At 34.8% G+C, this 23662-nt stretch overlaps 1 protein-coding gene across 17 annotated transcripts in view; it reads left to right on the forward strand.

The window, feature by feature from the left end:
* Nucleotides 1-23662, forward strand: part of AHI1 (Abelson helper integration site 1) — a 183334-nt gene that overhangs the window by 82911 nt on the left and 76761 nt on the right. For 13 of the 17 annotated variants that reach the window (XR_009223525.1, XM_058566218.1, XM_058566221.1 and 10 more), the window contains 2 exons: nucleotides 4195-4312; nucleotides 17784-17840. Coding sequence is in view for 15 of the 17 variants with exons in the window: in XM_058566218.1 (XP_058422201.1) it covers nucleotides 4195-4312; nucleotides 17784-17840 (175 nt within the window). In the remaining 2 variants the exon portion in view is untranslated. Of the gene's footprint in view, nucleotides 1-4194; nucleotides 4313-16602; nucleotides 16731-17783; nucleotides 17841-23662 lie in introns of those variants that run through there. The other 4 variants (XR_009223526.1, XM_058566223.1, XM_058566228.1 and 1 more) reach the window with 2 other exon arrangements.

A 23662-nucleotide genomic window follows, 5' to 3' on the forward strand; every position in this document is an offset into this window, starting at 1 on the left:
GACACTGATAAGCAGTAGCTGGATAACCAACAGAAAACGTTTTCCAGAAACAGAGGAAAGTGATGGACAGTGTCAGGTATCTCACAGGCCCGAGTGAATCTGCCACATTTGGTCATTTGAAGTCCAGGGTGACTTCATCTTCAGATTTAGTGTTCGACGGAGAAGAGCTTTGTTGTCGCTGGTTGAAAGTGAACGGTGTGGTCTGTGAATAGCAGTTATGTGCTGCTTTTCAAGAAAGTTTAGCTTTCAGTGAAGCTTAAGAAAATTATGGAATTATAGTGAGAATTTTCGTTTGTTTGCTATTTGTGCTTGTACTAAAGTAGAAAGATCTGTGCTTGTAGCCGGTAGGGAAACAGCCAACAGAGAATTTGAAAGTAGAATTTGGAAGAGCTTTAAGGTTATCCCCAAGGGAACAGATGGAGGAATTAATCTTGAACAAAAGGACACCTCTCCCTCTGACACTAGAAAAAAAAGATAAGGGTAGGTGCAAGAGGTATATTTTTCCATAGTTTTGGAAGCGAGGATTTCAGGGCATTCAAGACCAAGTTTTCTCTGAAGTAAGGAAATATACTGAGAGAAAGGTAAAGGTTTGGAGGAAACCAAGATGCGTTGAGGCAAATTGACTTTCACTAAGGCATATTGCTGGATAAGTGGTTTGAACCAGGACTAGATCTTAATTTTGAGGTCCACACTGGGGAGTCATGTCAGTAATCTTTGACCCACCAATCCTTGGTGTGTATATCAAAGGCTCAAAAAATCTTGATTAAATATTACAAAATAAAACTTCATTATGACTGATTCCAGTTAGGATTCTGGTTTTAGTTAAACACAGTAGTGATGAACTGATCTGGGGGCAGATTTTTCTGGCACATTACCGCACTGTAAAAATTTCTCTTTAACAGTAAGTGTTTCTTTCTAATCCCTCATTTCACTGTCTTGACTTTTAAGGAAAATTTCTGGGGACCTAGAGATCATGTTTGAATTTCTCTTTATGACACCATGGGCTACTCATTTCCTAGGTTTTACTAACCTAGAAATCATGGAGATGTAAGCTGCTTTTAGAGTTCATATTATGAGAATGGTGAGATCCTGAGTGCAGATACCTGAATCTCACTGTGGCTCAAGTTTTCTGTTTAACTTGTTCTTTAATATTGGGATTTTAATTTTTACAACAGAAATGACTTGCAACAAAACAGTTCCTAGGTATTGGGGTTTTTTGCCACCAGAACAGTCTTTCAATTAAAGTATTATTTTCATTGTTGTTCGGATATAGTGGAAAAAATAGATAGCTGTCCGGAGGGAGGGGGAGAAATTTGTGAACATAAGTGTATAGACACTGTCTTTTCAGTCATCATTTCAGACCAGTTTGAAGTGTCTTCATAGCTTGAAACTTTTAAAAATTCTTGAAGTGAATGTAGCATATAATCTAAAGTCAGCTCAAATGATTAGACTTGTAAGTATTTATGGAAATGTGTGTGTTGTCTCTCCCAATGCTTTTAAAATTTAACTGATCACTGTAAGATAAACTAATTGTTAGTTTGTTTAGTTTTGTGCATTCAGTTTTAGGTTAGGACAATGACGTTTTTAACGTGAACATTAACCCCCTCCTAGAGAATTAGTATTTGCATATTTTACACAAAGCTGCTTACACCCTGAAAGAGTAGGCGAAACAATTTTGTGATTAACTTGGCAGAAGTTCTAGGTGATTTTTTTTTTCTTTTTCTCTATTATGAATTTCATTAAATTTTTCTGCTTTCAGTTTTCCCCAGCATGGATATATTAAACTGACTTTGGCAGACTGTGGTTTTTGCATGAAGCAAGCAGAAAAATGGGTTGTGAAAAGAGGGTAGATTGTTGTAGGGTAGACTATCTTAGCCAACCTTTCTGTTGTTGTAAAATTATTAAGCAATTCTTTTCCACAGCATATATTTCAAAAATAGGTATTGCTTCACTCTATTTAATGGTTATTATTATTTTTCTTCCTCTAAATGAAATAGTGAATATGTGTAAGCTAGCTTTGAAAATATTGAGTTCAAATTTCAAATCACTAGAACAATTAACAATTATCCCAAACCTTAACAATTGAATTGTGTGTTTTCTTATGTTCCCATTCATCACCTCATGGACATTTGAATAGTCTTTAAAGAAATGTCAAGAAAGAGCAGAATTATAAAAATGCTTAGGAAGAACATGTAATTGTAGATTATAGTTGGGTTTTTTTTAAGAAGAGCATTTTATTTTTTAAAAAGTGACAAGACTTTCAGTTTGAGCAGAGGCATTTAAGTATCCTATTCCAGCTTTCCTGGTATTCTTTTTTGTTTTAGCACAAGTAAATTTCTGAAGAGAAAGACTGAAAAGTATAGAGTGTGTCTGTGTCTGTGTCTGTGTCTCTCTCCAGCATACACCTGTTCTTTTGCACCAGATTTCAAAATGCGTTGTTAAAACATGTAGGATAAAAATTTTCAAGAACACAGAAGTAAAACTGAAAAATGATTCTAAAAAGAGAAGTGGATTAAATAGTTAAGTGATAAATATATCATTCTGTACATAGTACTTCCATTTAAAAGCATAGCACTGAAAAGTTGACTGCATCATCGTACTACATTACATATTCCTAATTACCCTTACTTCTAGTGATGTTAATAACAACTAATATTGATATAGCACTTTCCCATTGAAGCATACATTCTATTTTTATCATCTCCATTTAAAGATGGAAAATGAAGCTCAGTGATGTTAGGTGATTTCATTATTACTTTAGGTATTGTATTAATATAAATAGTCAACATTAATTTTGATCAGTGTTTAATAATAGCTCCTGATAGAATTTTTAAAGCTGGATAATTTTTTTAGCACTGATTTGGTATTTGACCCCATCTAACTACTTTGAAAAATATTTTTGTTTTTTATAAGATGGTGTCATAACAGTTTTGGAACTTTAGAACTGTATTATTATATGGTCTTAATTGACTTTTTCACCAAGTATGTAAAAGCTCTTTGCTTCAAGAGAAAAACTTAATCTAACATATACCATGAGCTGTCAGTGAAAGAAGAGAAGTATTTACAAACATTATATAAATAATGAGTCAGGTAAAAAGCACGTAACCACAACCCACTACTACTTATACAGAACATCAAAATGGAATCTTTAAATACTGATACAGTGGAAGTCCTCCGTGTGGTTTTGATTATTAAAAAAAAAAAAAGGGAGAAAGGAGCTATTTTCATATACTAATATTTATATACCATAACCTATCATTTAACATTTTATTAATTCACAGATTACTGTTTTGCAGTAAATTAGAAATTCAAACTGTTTCAAATTTTTCAGTTAGATCATTTTCTCATAATTTTTGAAAGCGATAAAAAGTAATAAGGATATAATGAATGATTTATTAATAATGAAGAAGAGACTAGATTATTGCTGAAATTAAGTCTAAGTTACAAGACGAATTTACTAATTTACTAAACATTTAAAACTTTTTTGTGAACTGTTCATTTTCCTACGATAGCTGTACTTAAAATGTTGCACTTGTTATGCATTTCATTTCTTTGAGACTCTTGTACTCAAACAATCATAGTAGGTTTTTTGTGTTATAGAACATTGTATTTACTTACAGAAATTTTACTTTATCATTATTTTAGTGCTGTTTTTGAAAAGTGTCTTAAGAATAAGGTGTTTTGATGCAGTGGAAACTATTTTGCTTGGCAAGTTAGGTTACAGCTGTGTTATCTATGTCACCGTGATGTATATAAACGTGAATATTACAGGTGTTTTCTGTGCAGTCTCTGAAAAGGAAGTACCTGCTATTTCACAAAATGCTAGAGAAATGTGAGAAATAACTCTTTCTTAATTGAAAGCAGTCAAGGAGTAACTTTTATTTTTGCATTTTTTTGCACAACTTTTAACACCACTCTAAGTTATTAATAAAGTCAATTCCATGATGAGTAAACTTGTTTTAGTAAGGCGGATTTACTTTCCTGTGGTTACGCTTTCATTACCACTGTATTCCTTCCTTGATAAAAACTATGAAGGTTTGTAAACTTTAAAAACGAAGCATATAAATCATTACCACTCCTTTTGACCTACCACGTGTCCTAGTTTGCATTGTAAGCAAATATTTCTCATCCAGTTTTTGCATCAGTAACCCAGGAAATTACGCCTTAGTTTCTGATTTGCCTTTCCTCTTACAGGTCAACAAAAATCTCTCGTTTCCTTCAACATCAGCCTCCTCACAACAGTCTAAGTTAAAACAGTCCAACATGCTGGCCGCTCATCAGATCCTGCGTCAGTTTGGTTTCCCTGAGACTGGTGAGCCCCTTTCTTGCTTTGACTTTTCTTTTAAATGTTTAGTGCTATTTTTTAAATGGATATCATTTATTCCACTTCAGAATATAACTCATAGCATTGTAATGGTCAGTTTGCACACTTGATGAATCATATTGTAGCATCATTTTTTTCTTTCAAAATCACTACCGTTATTTCAAAAGCAAATTTGAATTTGGTGACTTTAATAGTAGTTACTCTCAACCTCTATTCTTTTGAGCAAAACATGTATAATATTAAATCTGATTCAGTTTCCTTTGGGTAAAGGAACCATAATTTATGGATAATCTCCTTTTACAATTCATTTCAAGGAACACCAAGGTAACATGCATTTTGGCAGAAACAGGATGCAACCTGCCACTGATACCATGTTTCTTCAAAGTTGGCAAATTAATAAGATATTCAAAGAAGCTAGTTACAAAATTCTACACAAGTCCCAGAGTTGAAGCGAACTATACAATTGCAGTTTTTTTGGCTAATGTTTTAAATTAATTTGAGTAAGGTTTTCAAAGGATATCAAAGAAAAAGCATCTAGGTGAGAAATGTGTATTTTTGGTATTGAAAGATGACTATTTCTGTTCATTAACTATATGTTTTTGGCAGTATTTTTTCTATTATTGAATTCTTTTAGAAAGATGAGACAGCTGAGAATAACAAAACAATTATCTTTGACAGAGATTATAATAAGAAGAAATTTGAGCTTGAAAAGATCAACATAATTTATTTAGAAATTTGGAGACAATATTTTCTGCTTTAAAAGTATTTGGAGTTCACATATGCAAGTTATTTTTATATTGCTGCATGTTAATATTGCTGTATAAGTTACATATTGCAGTGGGAAGACACATGGATCAAGAATTCTTATGTTCAGTCCTGGCTGTGCCTTTTATTATCTTTATTACCTGTGTACCTTAGAATCTTCATTTGAAAACTAGAAGTCATGTTTGCATTATATATTGTTGAAGTTCAAATCACATAGCAGATATGAAACACTTTGTAAGCATAAGGTACTAAATGAATATAATATATTGTAAATATGATGAGTATGAGTACCTGCTAGCTTTGAAAATACTTTGAGTTCTAATTTCAAATCACTGTAATAATTAATTATCCCAAACCTTAGAAATTTTAAATTTCTAGTGTTCCAGATATCTGCCAGAAGTTGGAGCAATAATGTTGGTCATTCTTATGTACAATGGAGGGTGCACAACATGCTATGCCTTAGATTCTTATTCTCTGCACCCTAACTAGATACTTAGTTTGCCTTCAGATCCTGTCATTTTAATGACTGAGAGGGAGGGAACCTATCTTCACCACTTGATCCCTATCATCTTTTTGCTGAGGTCTAAAATTCTTCTGGGAACATATCTTTCATTCTACACTTCAAGATTAAAGGCAAAGAACAGAAATGCCTGGTTGAGTTAATCTGTTGGTTAAAATTCATTCACGTAGTGTCTTAAGTTTTATTGACCAACAAGGTGTAGATAATAGATATAAAATTCTTTCCTTTTCTGTAAAGGGAAAGAGCAGAGAGGATAGATACGAAGTCCTTTGAAATGGAAGAGTGATTCCACTGAGACAGATAAAGAATAAAGATAAAGAATTAAGGGAAAGCTGGATATGATGAAGGCAAGCCTTGCAAACCTCACAGTTATGCACAGAATTGGCTCCATTTACCTTCAGTTTTCCATGGCCATGTAGGCCTTGAGTGGGGCTCTTATATCATGCATGTCCCTTCATGTGTGCACTAACTATCCCAGGAGCATTACCAGTAAGCCATATGATAACATGTTAACACTGCTTCACTTGACTTTGTTTTAGTTATTAGTATGCCTGACATCATTTTAAGGCGTATCCTTCCTGTAAAATTTATTGAGATATCAGGGTATAGAAAAATTATAAAAGCAGAATATGTAGTCCATTGCAAAATGTCCAAATTAATCCATTTTATTCATCAGAAGTCAATCTTTGTGGAAAATAAATCCTGCACTAGGAAACAGGTGAACTAGTTTCTACCTCTGGCTCCATTTCTAAATGGCTATAGAATCTTGAGCAATTTCTTCAGGCATCAGTTTTCTCATCTCTACAGGTAAATGAGGGCTCTGGATTTGGTGAGTTTCTGTCTAAAAAAAGTCTGTGATTCTGTTCAGTATTGAAACCAGTTTTAAAAGGGGATAAATAGTTAAGTGTTCCTGACTATACAAATAATCTATTAGAAGGTGAAATACAGGACTACGGAAACAAATAATACAGATAGGATGTTTAAAAATAAAAGTCTTACTGAAAACCTATCTTAATATTCAAGTCGTACCTGTAGATGTTTGGCTTGGTGCAGTATAAAAGGCTGTTTACATAGAGCTAGTCAGTATGGGCCCACTAGCCCGCACACTAGAAGCTTAAGAGCAGGGGTTGATGTGATATATTGCATATGAGTTCATATGCTGGAAGGCTAGGCTCTAAAGTGGGTTTATGGTCTGCTGTAACTTCTGTTGACTTTTTTCGGGGTATGTTCTAGGTAATGGAGACTGCTAGAAAAGTAAGTCATTCTTTGGTTTGTATTCTTCAGAGTGTCTAGAACAGTACCTTTATTCATTCTAAAATCACTTTACTTGGCTAGTTTGTTTAAGGCTCTCTTCTAAGGATATAGACTAAATATTATGGTCTGTGCCCTAAAGGAGCTTACAGTCTGGTTGGGGAGACAAATGAGCATTCAACAAATTATATCTGCGTGTGATAGATTCTAAAATCACAGCGTGAACAAAGGGTCACTGGAATAAAGAGGGATAGAGCAGCTAAGAGGTTTCTCAGACTTTACATGTCCCAGCAGAACTCCTGCCCCCAAACCCTTCCTTCCACTTGCACTTCCCCTGCCACACACAGGTCTCCCCAGGCCCAGCACTCCCAGTACCTTAGCCCGGTTGTTTGGGTAAAACTAGCTGTTCTTGATTCCTCCTCTTCCCTCCACTCCCCGCCTTCCACTCTTGTCTTTTAGCTTATTCTCCCCGTAACAGCCAACATGAGTCTTAGAAAAATAAAGTAGATCGTATTACTTCCCTGCTTAAAACTCTTACATGGCTTTCTGTCACAATTTGAATGAGTTGCAAAGTCCATGCCCCGTCTTATAAAGCCTTCCGTGATATTGCCTCTGTTTTTGTCATTGGCCTCATCAGCAGGTGGAGGTTCAGGAGGGCATGCCGAGCTATGGAGCAGGTAACCAAACACCATTAGAAGAGAGCTTGACTTGGCTAGGGAGTGGTTTGACTCTTAGGTTAGCTGGAGGAAATGGTGAGATGGATATGTTTAGGAAGAACTGAGTCTGCAAAGGTAGATTGGAGTCAAATTGTGCCCCACTGAGGAATTCACATTTTATTCTGTGGATAAAATAGAGCTATCCAAAGGTATGAGTATGAAAGAGATATGATAAAATGTGTTTTTAAAAAATTCAGTGGATGTCTGAGCGAGGGATGGGTTAGAGAGGAAAAAAGCTGGATACAACTCTTTAGATACTTATTTTAGGAACTGTTCATCAGGCTGTTACTCTAGGTTCTTAATTACAAAATAATAAAGCAGCTAATTCTATTAAAATTAAAAGTCTAAATCTTCCCTGAGTAATTTTTGTAAGAAAGAAAACTATGCCATTCTACTTGTCAATTATACCTTAATGAAGCTGGGGAAAAATTTTTTTAATTTTAACATTGTAGGTTAAATTGTAGGTTATAACTCGTAATGTTATGTTGCTTCTCAAAACTGTTTCCATATTTCTTTAGTACATTGAAGAAAATCTATTAAATAATCACAGCAACTTCTGTTTGTATACAAATTTATTTATATAAATCCTCATTTGATCCTCAGTAAGACTCTCTGAGAAGTGGGGTAAACAGGAAAATCATAGGGAATGGAATCTTTTTAGAGCTTCTAAGACTTGAAAACTCTTTCTCTTCAATCCCTTTATGGTGACACTGAGCAGTGGAGGGCTGAATTGTCCAAGTTCACATAGCTGGTGGCAGTTGTGTCACTCCTCGCTCAGGACTTCTCATCCTTACACACCCGACTGCCTGTTCCTAGAGCAGGGCACAGTGCAGGAGGTGAAGTAGATGCCTCCTCGAGGTGCTCGGCGAGACCGTGCCTGGAACCCTTACTAGGCCCTGGCCCATTGTCCTCCCACTCTGCCCGGTGGTCCTCTGGCTGTACGTGTTGTCTTTTGTTACTAGCTTTAGAGATCTGTGATGTACTGCAGAATAATAATCTGAACAGGACTACTTGGAACAGGTGTAGTTGTTAAAACTGAGGTGTCAAGAGGGTTTTTTCTAAGGATTTATGAATTTACATTTTTCTTTGACCTTTAAATATAATTCTGTGTTTACCAGTTACTAGATTTTTTAAGGTCTGGTTTCAGTGAAACTGTGGTATTTAGTCTCTACTCAAATGTAGAAATTCCCTACAGAGAAATTTTGTTCTGTGATAGTGTGTCTGAATCCCCGATCCCATTCAGCCATCTCAGGAGTGCTTATTGTAGAAGTAGATTTTAACACGTGGATTACTCAGGAAGAAATAAAATCAACGACTGTTATGGGGGCAGAAATTAGCAGGAAGTACTTATTCTGTAGGCAGTAGAGTAGTTGTGTCATCTTTGCGTGTTTGTGTTTGAAGGACAGCATGTTTCATTTTCATGTACTTAATATATCTTTTCACATCACTGCACTAAATTTAATTTAATTCATATTCATAGATAAGTAGAATCATACAAATAAAATGATTCATTTTTCTTATTATGACTTTATTAATGCAATCTTTATATCATCTTTTTTAACTGTAGACTTGAAGTTTGGTTGGGAGGGCAGAGTGTGACATGGTTTTTAAATATAATCAATTTTATAATCAATCCTGTTTTCTCCATATTTTGTTTGTACTCTCCATTAGACCATATAAACATATATTAAACTTGATAGCCAACCATTTAATCTAACTTTTTACCGTATCCTAAACAGTCAAGGTATTTGATTTAAACAAAATCATCAAGATGATTCAGATGACTTCAGTGTTGGGTGAGAGACCTGTCAGGGTAACTGTTGTGTGCTTCTACGTCTTGAATGATATTTGAAGAACTGTGTTTTTCCATTTATTTTGCATGTCTTTGGCAAGTATGCCCTTATTCCCTTGACCAATTCTTAAAATTATGAGCTATTTTTCCCAGTTAAATTTTATTTTTATTGTTTTCAAGGTTTCAGTATTAAGGTTTTACTTTTTTATAGAAATGCAAAACTTTTTAAATAATACAACAAATCTAAAATGAATCCTGGGTCGTAATTTCACCAGAGATTCTGTGACATCCTTATATAACTCATTGTAGATGGTACATTACATCTAAGCCGGAAACATGATGGTTCTTGTATTTCAAAGGAAGGAAAAGAAAGCATTTTGGCAAAAATTAGGAATTAGAATGACTCTCAATAAACACAGCTGATGGTAAAAGGGGGTTTCCATTTTAAGGAAGGTAAAATGAGCTTCGAAGAACTTTCTCATACTATCAAAATTGGCATAGTTTTCTGTTAGTACTGCTTAATGAACTTTAAACTGTTAATTGAAAAAATATTTCATTGAATTCTGATTTCAAACCTCCAGAATTCTAAGACTTCAGTTCAGGTGATGGAATGGGTGAAAGGAATTCACTATCATAGATAATCTACAGAATCAACTGATTTTCTGTAGACAGATGTCCTTAAATGTGCTTTGTGGTACTAAGAATAAAAAATGTTTTTATTATGCAATTTTTTAAAACAAGAATTTGTTTTCCAAAACAACCATCTTTCTAAACTCAGCACATGTGCATTGTGGTGGAAAAAGCATGGGACCTGGGGTTAGGAGGCCAGAAGAGCTGGGCCTGAGCCCTAACTCTGCCCCTTCCCAGCTCTTATCTTAGACAGCTAACTTTCTCTCCCGGTGTAGTGTCTCTGTTTTCTACTTGTGTGTGAATTTTCTACTTCCTAGAGTTGTGAGGAGCAGAAAAATATTTTTAGTACTTTGAAATCCATAAGATACTGTGAGAATAAACAACATGAGATTTTATGGGAGATTCTTTTGATTTTTTTTCTTTTTAAGTTTGAAATGAAATGCAGTTTGCATTGTGGCCAAAGGAATGGAGGAAATCTTATTTTTAAGACATGATTTAATAAAATATGTTAAGTGACGATTATAGAAAAAAGAACATGTCAGAGAGGCAAATAATGGGATGTAGAATTTTGAGAAGCATTCAAACAAGACAGTAAGATGAAGTAATTTTAAGAGGAAAGTTTTCAAACAAGCATCTCAAGCTTAAATAATCCACTGGAACCCACTTAACTTTCCAAACTTTGGCTTTCCACGTAAGTACCAGTCAACACAAAAACCCTAGAGGTGGCACCATTTTCATGTTTGGATTTTTCCAGACACTGAACAAAAGACCTTGATCACGTGAATTTTTTTCCTTTTACACATCACTATTTTATATTTCCCTTCCACAAAGACTGAGATTTCATTTATTAGATTTTTTGTTGTCATTCATAGCTGCATTCTCTAAAATTAATATTTTATTGGTACGTTAAAGGTATAAGGTACCATTTTAGTAGCCAATATCAGTATTTTACTACATAATTCTCCAGTGATCTGAGTTAATCCACTTGTTAAAGATTAAAACTTATCCTCATTTGTAACGAAAGCCCCTATATTTCCTGAATAATAAATGTTATTTGAAGTAGTATGGTGTTTCTAACAATGTTGATAACTTAAAGTATATTGTACATATTTATTATTTCCTAATTTAAAAATCATTTTTATCAACTCTAGTAAATATTAATATGCTTAACGCATGGTTCTTCATGCACAAGGATATGCATTTAATATTAATGTCCCCATTCAGGTACCACATTTCTCCTAATACCCTCTGAGAGGAGAATATGAATGCAAACTTTTCTCCTCATTTACATCTGCTGATTTGAATGAGCTTCAATTTGTCCACTATTTTCTAGCCATTTATTTTGTAAGAAACAATTTTGTATGATATTTATACGGTGTATATGGTTCCAGCCTTAAAATTTTCAACCTTTTCCCTGATCTGTTAAAAATGGAAAACTTACTTTAAGCTTTTCTTCTTTCTCTGTCACATTTCTCTGTGTGTGTGTGTGTGTGTGTTGTTTAAGAAACTACTAAATTTAGTTGTCAAAGGATACTGTAGCATTTTCCCAAAAGTGGATTAATTTTAAAAGTGAAATAATTATATTAACAATCAATGAAAAATAAAAGGAAAACAATTGAAAACTATAAAAATTAAAATGTGGTCTTGTTGATTTAATGAATATGAAAACTACATAATTTAATCCTAACATAACCAAAGTACGTTGCAGATGATTGAATTTGTATTTTACAGATATCCTGATGTTTACCTTTTCCAAAGCTTTCCAATTGATCTATTAACAGTTTCTTAATTGATCTTTTTTATAGTTTGATGATTTATAGAATTTATTTGCATATAGAATCTTTATTTAAAAGATCAAATGTAAAATTTTGGGGAGTTTAGGCAAAGTTAAACAGATCTATTATAGTATGCATGGCTCTGAAATATGAAATCTAATCTCAGAAAAGATATTCAGCCTCAAACTTGTGTGGCATGATATGTAAGCTAACCACTTGTTGTCATGTGTGTGACAGAAATGTAATCATTGTATGAGTGAGCTTGAGTTTCCTGAAGGGAGCATCGATCCTTTACCCTTCTGTCTCATTTCTGACAAAATTACAGCGTTGCCATTTTTCAGGTTGAAACTGTGGAACCATCTTTGATTCCTTTTTCTAACTGGCACAGTCTCAGAGCCCTCTCATTTCTTTATTCTAGATCTTTCCTAATTTACCAATCATCCTTTTGGTCTTTATGCTTTCTTTCTTGTCCTGTTTATTCCTTTTTTCTAGCATCAAAGTTTTGTGGACGTCATTACATCTTCCTAAATCTCTCTAAGTTCTCTTCTCTGAATTGATATTTCCTCTGTGTTCAGTTGATTCATATGTTTATCTATTCTGTGTTTTTCTTTCATGCCGGTGGTTTTTCCTTTATATCTGATGATCCTTGGTATCTGTCTATTTATTTATTTATTTTTGTATTCTACTATTCCTGTTTTTGTTTTTTTTTTGTTTTTTGTTTTTTTGCAGGGAAAGATTTGCCCTGAGCTAACATCATTGCCAATCTTCCTTTTCTTTTTCCCTCCCCAAAGCCCCAGTGCATGGTTGCATATTCTAGTCCTTCTATGTGAGCCACCGTCACAGCATGGCAACTGACAGGTAGCGTGGTTCCGCGACCAGGAAATGAACCCAGGCCGCCAAAGCAGTGAGCGCCAAACTTTAACCACTAGGCCATCAGGGCTGGCTCTGTCTATTTTTTAAAATGAAGGACTGGGTACAAATATGGTGTTCTTCTTTTGTGTAAATAGCTCTATAATCTCACTGTTTTGTTCACCTTAGCAGAAAGTCTACTGAGAACTTTGTATATATGGCTAAGACATTAACTGGCAGCTTATATTTCAGGTAAACAGGCAAGATAAATGGGTCTACTTGTCAGGCTGTCAGAATGAGAATAAGTGGGACAACAGTATCCACTTCAGAAGTCTTCACTCTTCCCAAATGGTTTGTTCAATGTTATTTTTTAGAGGCAATTCCACTGATTTTTTTTTTGTTTTTTTTGCCTTGTGGTTAATGCTCAGCAGCATCCATTTTATGTGGAATCTGCATCCTGTTTGGCCTACGTGTTTTATATATGAACCTTCACTTATTTCTCCCAGGTTTTGTTTTATTTTGCCCCCTACTGAATATGCTGATTCTGTGTTCACAGGGCCTCTGAGTTTCATTGTTGGATAGATTCTGTATCTGCTGCAGCTCACCATCATGTTTTCAGACAGATGTTTCTAATCACTTTTCATCTTCTATAAATTTGTTGAGCTCTCTAATCTGTTCTTTCCAAGCTCACCAGTGACCTTCACATTGCTAATTCCATTGGTCTGTTCTTTGTCCTTATCTTACTTGACCTATCAACAGCATTTGACAACATTTGATCGCTTCTTAATACATTGGTTTCTGGGACACCACGTTCTTGGTTTTCCTCTTATCTCATTAACCACTACTCTTCATTCTTCTTTGCTGATTCTTCCTCTTTTCTTCCATTTCTTATTAGATTGTTCCACTGCAATCTGATCCTCTTTTATCCCGTATGTATATTCACTTCCTTGGCAATGGTGATCTCATGACTTTAAATTAAACCCATATGTCAGTGATTCTCAAATGTTTATCTTCAGCCCAGACCTCTTTTCTGAACTCTAGACCTACATGGTCCAATATGGTAGCCTCTAGCTTCATGTGGCAATTGAATACTTGAAACGTGGCTAGTGTGACTTAGGAACTAAATTTTTAATTTTATTTCATTTTAATTTATATAGCCACATGTGGCCAGTAGCTATCATATTGGACAGGTCAGACCTACAAAATCTGCTTCTATGTAAATCTTTATTATCTGACACCAGACAAATCAGGTGTTATAATATAAGGAATAGATTACAAGTTTTTTTAATTGAATACAAATAATGCTTTTAATATTAAATCTTCCCTGAATATAATGTTGAAGATTTCATGATATTTCATTATCGTGATTGTGCAGATGTTACTAATAGGCAATATTGATTAACTTGAATAGGGACTCTAGAAGTTTCTTATTTTTCATATTTAAATCAATATATGATGTTCTAGTAGCATTTAGCCAGCAGGTCAGAGACACTTGAACTTAGATCTAGATTCTGTTACTTATGCTATGACCTGGAGCAAGTTATTTTATCTTAGTGACTTGTCATTTGAAAATAGAGCATAGGAAAGTGTTTACTGCAAGTGAAAGTTTTTAAATACCAACCTGTGTTTGACTTACAATGCAATAAGAGTTATAGATAGTATCTTTATGACTATATTCAGAACTCTTTTAATCATTGAACCTTTTTGTTTTAAATTTACCTAACTTTCCACTAAATTTTAGAAAGAGAAAGCACTATGTTCTTAGAATTAAACTTAGTGAATATCTTATGTTAGAATCCATATTTTTCTACTACATATACATTTTTTCAGAATACAACTTCTAGGCATACTGATTAAAACATTTCCATGACAAAAGTGGTTTTTATTATGTAATTTTAAAGTAGGAGACTTTGAAGGTTTCAACTTCTTTATCAGAATGTAATTTATATAAAGGTGAAAGTGGTGAATGTTTTGTAATTTACTGCTGCGCCTCCAGGACAAAATGAAACTGTCAGTAATCAATTCACTCAAAGGTGAGGCTTAAAGGGAGAATTGCAGCTTTATATGACTGCTGCAGGCACCATGAGAGGGCAGGTTATAAAATGGTGCATGAGTTCTGACCAGGCGTAGCTTTATTGTTTGTTTTTATAGTTTGGGAATAAGACTACATTTGATGTTTAATATCAACCATAAGACACATTTTACTATTTTTGTAATCTCAAACTTAAATTGATAGTGTTTCCATTTTTAAGACAATTAGGCGTACAAAATGATTTTATTGTAGAGTATATTTGCAAATATGTAGTTTTTAAAGTAGATTTTTCTGTGATTCTTTTCTGATGATAAACTTAATGCACGGTTTTAAAGAAAATGAGTATTCCATAATTGTAAAGCCTTTCTTCGATTGCTAGATATTATGATTATTTTTAGTTTTTCAGTATTATAGTGAATATATCTATATCTATATCAAAATGTTGACCACCTCTCAGATAATGAAAAATATTTTAATTCATGTTTAAAATAAAAGATTAAATTTTACTCCATATTAATCATAAATACTCATTCCTTCCCTTTATATATACCTGCACATTAACATTTTCACTTATTTCAGGTCATCGTCCATTTCAGTATTTATGTTCTACGATTCTGTGAAAAGTGATGAAGTGATGAATTTAAAAACCTAGTAATCATTTTTTTTTTTTGTGAGGAAGATCAGCCCTGTGCTAACATCTGCCAATCCTCCTCTTTTTTTGCTGAGGAAGACTGGCCCTGAGCTAACATCCATGCCCATCCTGCTCCACTTTTTGTGGGACGCCACCACAGCATGGCCTGATAAGCAGTGCATCGGTGCGCGTCAGGGATCTCAACCCGGGCCGCCAGCAGCGGAGCATGCGCACTTAACTGCTAAGCCACGGGGCCGGCCCCAAAATCCTAGTAATCATTCTTTATTTATTGATTTTGCTTAGGGTGGCACTGCTTAGAAACAAGGAAGCAGCTCCTCATGTTCCTCCCCTGGTCGGGGAAAAATGAAATACCATTTATATCATAGAAATAATATTTTTTGTTTCCTTTGTAAATTCGTATGTCCCAAAGTTATATTTTTAAAATTAAGTCCATGACAAGAAGTACTTCAGTGTTTAAACATTTTGGTTTGTGTCAGCTGAAGGCCCTGGAAATTCAGAGGAGGAGGCTCTCTACATTAAGTTCTCATTGACTCTTACTCAGTTAGGTTATACTCTTCTGAGACTGTACTCAGAATAGCCTTAAGGTTTCCCTTAGAGTAACTAAAGTGCATACTTTTGCATTTTGTGGTTTAGTCAGTTTGGTCTGGATAGTGAACAGTCTATGATATCATAGAATTTACTGGTAATGTTTTCTGGAAATGAATATCCATCACTTATTGAAAATGTCAACTAACAGTGGAAATTAGGTTTAGGAACCAAACCTTCTGGTAATGAGAGAGATGTCTAGATAATGTTGAGTTGTATTTTCCAGACTTTTAAATGTGTGTTTTTAGGAAGCTTTTTCCTTGAATGAAATTGTAAAGAATCTCTCTCTGTGTTGTTCTTAGTCAGCAACTTGCCTCCCAGTCTGAGAGCAAAGTTGATGACTAATGTGGAAACTAAGAAATGACTAAATGGAGTGACTGGTCATTTTTTAGAAATAATTTAAGAAGTTTTTGCATTGTTAATTTTCAATAAGTAAAAAGTAAAACGTTGTTCTAATGTTCTAATTTCAGGCAATTTACTTTTTTTCTCAACTTTCTCCTCTGAAAAGACATTCAAGTATAATTTCATAAGGAGTAAGAATTGGGAATGATTTTTGACTAGTGTCCATGTTTTTTCTTTTTGAGCAGAACCAGAAATGCTGTATTTTAGTAGACGCACTCTAACAAAAGCTGTTTTTCAGAATAAAAAATAAAAACCTTTTTGTACTTTTTCAAAAATAAATTCATATGGTTCATCAACCAATGTTTACAGAGAGCCTACTGTGTGGCAGGGACTTTGCCAAGCCCTGGGAGAAATGGAAGATGAGAGACTGTCCTCAAAGTCCTCCCAGTCTAGTTGGGGAATCCAGCAGGCCGAGAAATAGTTATAGTATAATGGAGGTGAGTTCAACAGGAGATCATCATAAAACACTGAGCGAGCACAGAGAAAGGAGCCAATCTGATTAAATATATTATCCTTATAAAATGTACTTAGTTTGATGGCCCTGCTTAGATTCCTTGTTATCTTTGCAATATAGAACAATATTGTCCACTTAGGACTCCTCTGATAGCTTAGATAGCTTAGAACTAGGAGTCTGAATTTTGTTGCTGCCTTTTTACAAAGCTAATGTGTCAGAAGTCATATAATAACCTTAATTACTATGCTGCGTCCTTCAGATCTGCCTCCCAAGGGTGTTATAAGTGAGTGAATACTTACAAAACACTCTAGTTCAAAACACTCTAGTTCTTTCATATTAATGTGTGTGAGTGACTATGTGTATGTTTGTGTGTGTTTGTTGTGTATACTTGCCCTTCTTTTGAAAGCCGAATCAAGTCTCACATTTCACAACTGTTACATTTGTCTGAGCAGAGTAGGTGGTGAGCAGGATTTTTATTTTGGCCAATTCAGAATCAACAAACTTTGGGGGTTCTAGGGGGAGTGTCTCTTATTTTCTTTTTTTTGCTTCTTTTTTCTTTTATTTTTGTAGTAACATTATAAGGCTTGATACTTAATGTCATTTCAGTCTTTTTAATCTGTATATTTTCAAGTGAAAATTTACGTAAGAGTTGAAAGTAAAACAGTTTAAAAACTAATGTTAAAGGCAATTATAAATGCATGGTATAGGAGTTAGGCATATTAATGTAGTTCTTAATATTCAGTGAAGTTTTACAGGGGAAAAGTTGGTATAGCATAAGAAGCATATTATTTTTAGATGACTTCTTTTTGCTTTGAGTTATGGAAAACGTCTTCTAAATCATCATGCTTATGTTCAAAATTTAAATTTATTATCTCTCTCTAGAATTTAAATTATGTCTTTTATGAGTGAACCTGAGAAAATTTCTCACCTTCCTACATTCTCAATACCATACCAATGTAATAGATGAAAATACATTTTCCATTATTAAATCCTTTCTCATTTTAACTTTGTTCTTTTTTTGTTTTTAATTCTAAAGGATGTTTAATTCCTGCACAGGCAGATACTGGGAATGCAAGATTCATTCATACATTCAGTAAGTACCCAGTGAGTACTTACTCTGCCCCAGGCACTGTTATAGGTGTTATGTGAATGTATCCGTGAACAAAACAGGTAAAACTCCATGTCCTTGTTTAGCTTGCCTTCTAGTGGAGAGAGAGAGAGACAATAAGCAAATAAATATAGAATAAATAACAAGTAAAGCAGGGAAGGAGGATAGAGTGAACAGGGGGCTGGAGTTAGGTTGCTGTTTTCAATAGGGTAGTCAAGGACGGCTTAGCATCCCAAGCCAAGATCCCGTGTGGGGAATGTGCTTGGTGTGCATTTTGAATAGCAGAGAGGCCAGTGTCGCTGGGGTGGAGGGGATGAGAGGGAGAGTAGAAGACAGGCCAGAGGGGTAGCAAGGGATTGGATCATACAGAACCTTGTATAAATGGAGAGCAGAACACCGCCCCATCCTCAGCACTGACAGTATGCACTAGAGATGTATTTTTTAAAAGGGGGGTGTGAGTGGGATTATACAGTTTGATACCTGCTATAATAAGAAAAATGAACAAAGTGTACTGGAGAGCATACGTGATGTAGTGACAACCCCTCATTGAGAAGGCAGTATTTAAACTAATTGTCGTAAGATGAGAAGACTGAGAATCATAAAGGATATTAGGGCATTCCAGCTAGGAAGGCCAGTTAAAAGAGGATTTAATAAATGAGGTGGGAGAAAAGGACTGAAGTAAGAAACTGGAGATGTTACATCTTTAGGTACTGGAGATTTGGAATGTGAGCGGTAAGGGATAGAGAAGTAGAATTTAAGGATAACTGAGGCTTCTAATTTCTTCTAATTTTGAATGAATGGATGACAATCCACTAACAAAAATAGGGAAATATAGGAAATTGGGGAAAAGATAATGAATTGTGTTTTGGATGTGTTGAGATTGAGATGCCTGGAGCGAGATAGCTAATAGCTTGCTCATCCATTTGACACTCATTTGTTAAATATCCTACTATGAGTCAATCCCTTTGCTAGGAACTGGACTGCATACTTTGAAATACAGGCTTGAAGCATAAGTATAGATTAAGGAGTCAGTGGCATATATGTGGTCTTTGAATCCACAGGAGTTAATGAGATAAGCTGGAAAAGGCTGTTGAATGAAAAGAGGCCAAGAGACTAAGAACCGTTAGGATGACTGCAAGGTTGATAGCTTGGATGGTTGTTACCCAAAAAGACAGTAAATGAAAAAATTGAGGACACAGGCAAATATGGGAAGCTTCTTTTGGTGCTATATGTGTTTTTTTTTTTTTTTTTTACTTCTTCACTGCGTTAACAAATCTGAACAAAAAAAGAAATACTTGAATTATAATATACCCTTTATCTTTTTTGTACCTGTACTTGAGATTTTCAAGGTACTATACCATTATTGTTAAAATAATGCATGTTAAAGACTGATGGATACTAAATTATATTTTAGGATTGAGCACACAGAATTTAAGTATTTTGGCCTTGTCTATTTAATAAATATGTGTCAATTTTATTAGAAACATACCTGACTGTCCTCGGATTGAATATCTAGAGCATGTCACAAAAGATGTAATTTGAGCAGACTTTAGTCTCCTGTTAGCGTTTACTGAGGAAATTCATCAAGACTAAAAATTACATGCAGTTCTTGGTAGTTTTTAAATTGAAATAAGTATATAGGATTTTGAATGATTATTGGTTAGCAAAATTAAATGATTTGGGCATCAGTTTAAAAGTCAGTTAATGAAACACTAACTTTATATATTCATTGGATCAGTGAATTTAATTTTTGATTAATATTTGGGACTAAATAGAACAGATCATTAGAGCCTGGCATGGCCAGGAGATCTTCCCAGAACTATGAGGTTTAATGGAAGCACAGAAGGACTAAATTATACTCGCTCTTGGTAGCGGGGCCGAAACCAGGAGCCCTGTTGTGTGACTGATGTGGTCCTCACCAGAGAGCTGCCCACTTCTCCCTGCTTGCTTTGTGCTTTTCACAAGCATGAATTCACCCGTCTCACATTTCAGGGAGCCCTTCCCCACTTCCCAGTGTCTTACCCTCACCCGAGTTCATATACCCCTGGCGAATGGGTCACTACCTGTTTCCGTGACCAACTCGGGAAAGCTCCTGATTTGTGGTCTTGAATACTCACTGTGCTTCACCTCTGTGGTCTGTGTAGACTCAGGGCCCTCAGCCTTTGATGTTTCTGAGTTTGGGGGAATTTTTTCATTCAATATAGGGAAAGAATGTTCAAAGAATATTCTCCTTCTGAAATCTTTGAAATATGTACCCAGTAGATAGAGGGCTTCCCATAGCATCCTGAAAAACTCCAATGTGAAATAAATATTAACATTATACTAGGCTAAATGAGGGTAAGCCACTTTAAGATTCACATTTATTAAAAATTCATTTTAGATGAATATTTAGAATATGGAATGACTATCAATGGAGAATCTGAGGCCTGTTTTGCTGCACAATGTTATTATAATTCTCATTTTCTCTATTCATGTATTCAATCATTCAACAAACATTTATTGAATGTGAACTACATATGACACAAGCAACTAAAACAAGTTTTAGTAAATGTAGTGAGGAACTGCTTGGTAGAGGATTGCACAGGCTTGTGGAGGGGCGAGACGGGGAGGGCTGTCTAAATCAGAAGGCCGCGGGGGAGGAAAATCACCAACTGTTTTCCTGGAGAACGTGATGTTTGACCTGGACTTTAAAGGAGGTCAGGAAACAACTAAGCTAAGTGATGTTAGAAAGGGAGAGAGCCTCAGTGCACTCTGACGGGAGCCACGTGTGGCAGGGGCATGGCGAGGGCGAATGTCCGTGAGCTGGAGTAGCTACGTCCTACGTGGCTTAGCGTGCCATTTTGAATTAAGCAGTTTGAGTTAAACACTGAGGAGGGTGATATTTATCCTGAAGATTAAGCTGTAGAATGACAAAATAATTTTCCCTTTAGAAGAGTCACTCTAGTAGTGTGGGATGTCATTGGAAGGCCCAGGGAGCAAGTCAGAGAGTTTGGTTAGGAAGCTCTTCCAGTCACCCAGATGAGGAAAGAGTGTCCCAACCGCATGGTGGGATAAAGAGGAGGGGAGCAATTTTATATACATGTAAGTATCTGTGTGTACATACATGTATATATAAATGTATGTGTGTGCATATTTTTTAGTAAAAATATTTTTAAGGTGTGATAAAGTCAGTATTTTCATGTCGGGTTATATGAGGCAAGCCATTAAGTTTTCTAAAGCCGAACTCATTCTTAGAATATCTAACCTTTGTCATATAAATATTAATTATGATGGTTAGTATCTATTTCATTCCTTTAAAATTTTAGTTCGACGTGTATTTAAAGAAAAAATATGACAAATAAAGGATATTTTAAACATCAAAGTCAAAATAAACATTCTGACTATATCTAGTATATATACTATATATATGTCTCGAATGCGTTCGGTATGCCTGGTACTAATTGAAGTATTTTTCCTATATTAACTAACTAATTTAATCTTCCTGTCAACCTATGAGATACGTATTGTTTCCGCTGTACTGAATGAGGAAATAGAGGCACAAGTGGAAAAATAACTTGCCCAAGGCCACATATGTAATAATTGCCAGAGCCAGTCTTCCAGTACATACAACTTGACTCCAGAGTCAGGATGTACTAATAAGTTGTCCTTTGAAATGTATTTTTTTCTAATTGTAAAGGAACAAAAATGAATAATAGAGATTATAAATAACTTATACCTCTGATTTGGGGGCAGTAATTTGCCCAGAGAATTATTATTTTTCAATAAACAGAGGAGATTTATTGAGTGGAACTGTCAACATGTAAAATATAAATACATATTATAATAGCTATTTATTCATTCATGCATTAGTTTTGGAGCTTTCTCTTATTTTTAAGAAGGTGTTGTAATCAATCTAGAATTGGGGAAGGAGTGTTTTGTTTTTTTGTTGGCTGTTTGTTTTAAATAATGCTGAGAGATTTTTTTCAGTGAGAACGTTCAACCTGTTTACTCTGCTTATGTGGAAGATTTTGCAGTATTCAAAACCATTGAAATTTTGCTTGCCTACTATCAGGTCCTTAAAAGTCTATTAAGACCCTCTAATTCTTTCCCCAACTTTATTTTGAAATTTTTTAAAACCACAAAAGAGTTGGAAAAGAAAAAAGGTAATATAAAACTTCTAAATTCACAACATTTGCTTCTTCCCTTCGAAAACTTCATTCATGTGTCTGCTAAGAATAAGGATATTCTCCAATATAACCATAGTTCCATTATCGCATCTAGAAAGATTAGTAATGATTCTGTAATATCATCCAGTAAACAGTTCGTATTCATATTTTCCTAATTGTATCTAAAATGTCTTAAGCAATTATTTGTTTGCTTGCTTAATTTATTTAGCATCCAGTCCACAGTCACACTTACATTGGTAATGTCATTTTAGTCTCATTTAAGCTCAGTTAATCTAGAGTCTTTTCATTGTTCTTTATGGCATTGACTTTTTTTAAAGAGTCTGGCTAAGCCAGTTGTGCTGCAGAATGCCCCATGTTTTGATTTTATCTATTTCATCGTAATTTGATTCAGGCTAAACTGTTTTGGCAAGAATACTATAAGTGACATGTACTATTTTGCATCACATCAGATGGCATGTAATGTCAGGTTGTCCCACTGTTGGTGTTGCTAAATTCAGTCCTTTGTTAAGGTGCTGAACACCAGGTCTCTCTGTTGTAAAGATAAATTTTCCCTTTGTAATTGCTGAGTAATATGTGGGATGATACTTTGAGACTATGTGAATAGTCTGTTCCCCAACAACCCTACTCAGTGGTTTTAGCATCCATTGATGATTCTTGCCTGAATTAACTGTTTCAGTGGTGAGGGGATGCAGAATGGTGGTTTTCTAATGTCATTGCTTCTACATTTATTGGCTGGTGTTTGGTCAAGAAGAGTGTTTCCTTTTTTTCTTGCCTGTCTCTTTGAGTATTATGGACTTTTTTTCATTCAGTTTTTTATACTTCACTATCATTTTCTTCGTGTTGCTCAAGTTGTCCCCTAATTTGGCAAAGGAGAGCCACTTCATGTCTATTCCCATGTCCTTTGATATGAACCAGTTAGAGTACTTCCTTGCTTATAATGCACACGTTCACCTTCTACTTTTGCTGCCCCAAAGCTGGAATCAGTCATTTCTCCAGGGAGCCCTGGTGCTGTGTAGTGGATAATGGAATTTAGAAACTAAAATCTGGGACTAAGTACACTCGTTGCTATTGGAATACCATTGCTTCTAGGACCTTCCAGTGGACATATCTAGGAAATCAGATTTTAAAAAATCAGTACATTTATACTGCTATTTCCAATTCAAACTCTAAGTTACCTTTACTGTATATTTATATGTTCTTACTTTATGTAATAAGGAGACTTGTCATTTGTCAATAATACAGGTTGCAAATATTTTCTACCAGTTTGTCGTTTGGCTTTTGACTTTGCAGTATGAAAGTTTTGTTTAGAAAAGCTTTCCTCATACCTAAGCTTATAAAAGAATTCACCACGTTTTCTTCTAGGATTGATATAGCTTCGTTTTTAGCATTTAAATCGCTGACTTAGAGTTTATTTTTCTGGTTTATGGTGTGAGGTATGGATCCAATTTCTTCTTCAAAACGTCCATCCCATTGTCCCAACACCATGTATTAAAAAATATCTCTTCCTCTTCATATACCACCTTTCCATATGTACTTGTATCCTTTTCTGAACATTTTAATATATTCTGTTGGTCTTCATGTCTACTCATGTGTCATTAGCACATTGATTTAATTACAGAGGCTTTTTACAATGTATATTCA

Source organism: Diceros bicornis, chromosome 23 (assembly GCF_020826845.1).
Source record: "Diceros bicornis minor isolate mBicDic1 chromosome 23, mDicBic1.mat.cur, whole genome shotgun sequence".
NCBI classification, from domain to species: domain Eukaryota; kingdom Metazoa; phylum Chordata; class Mammalia; order Perissodactyla; family Rhinocerotidae; genus Diceros; species Diceros bicornis.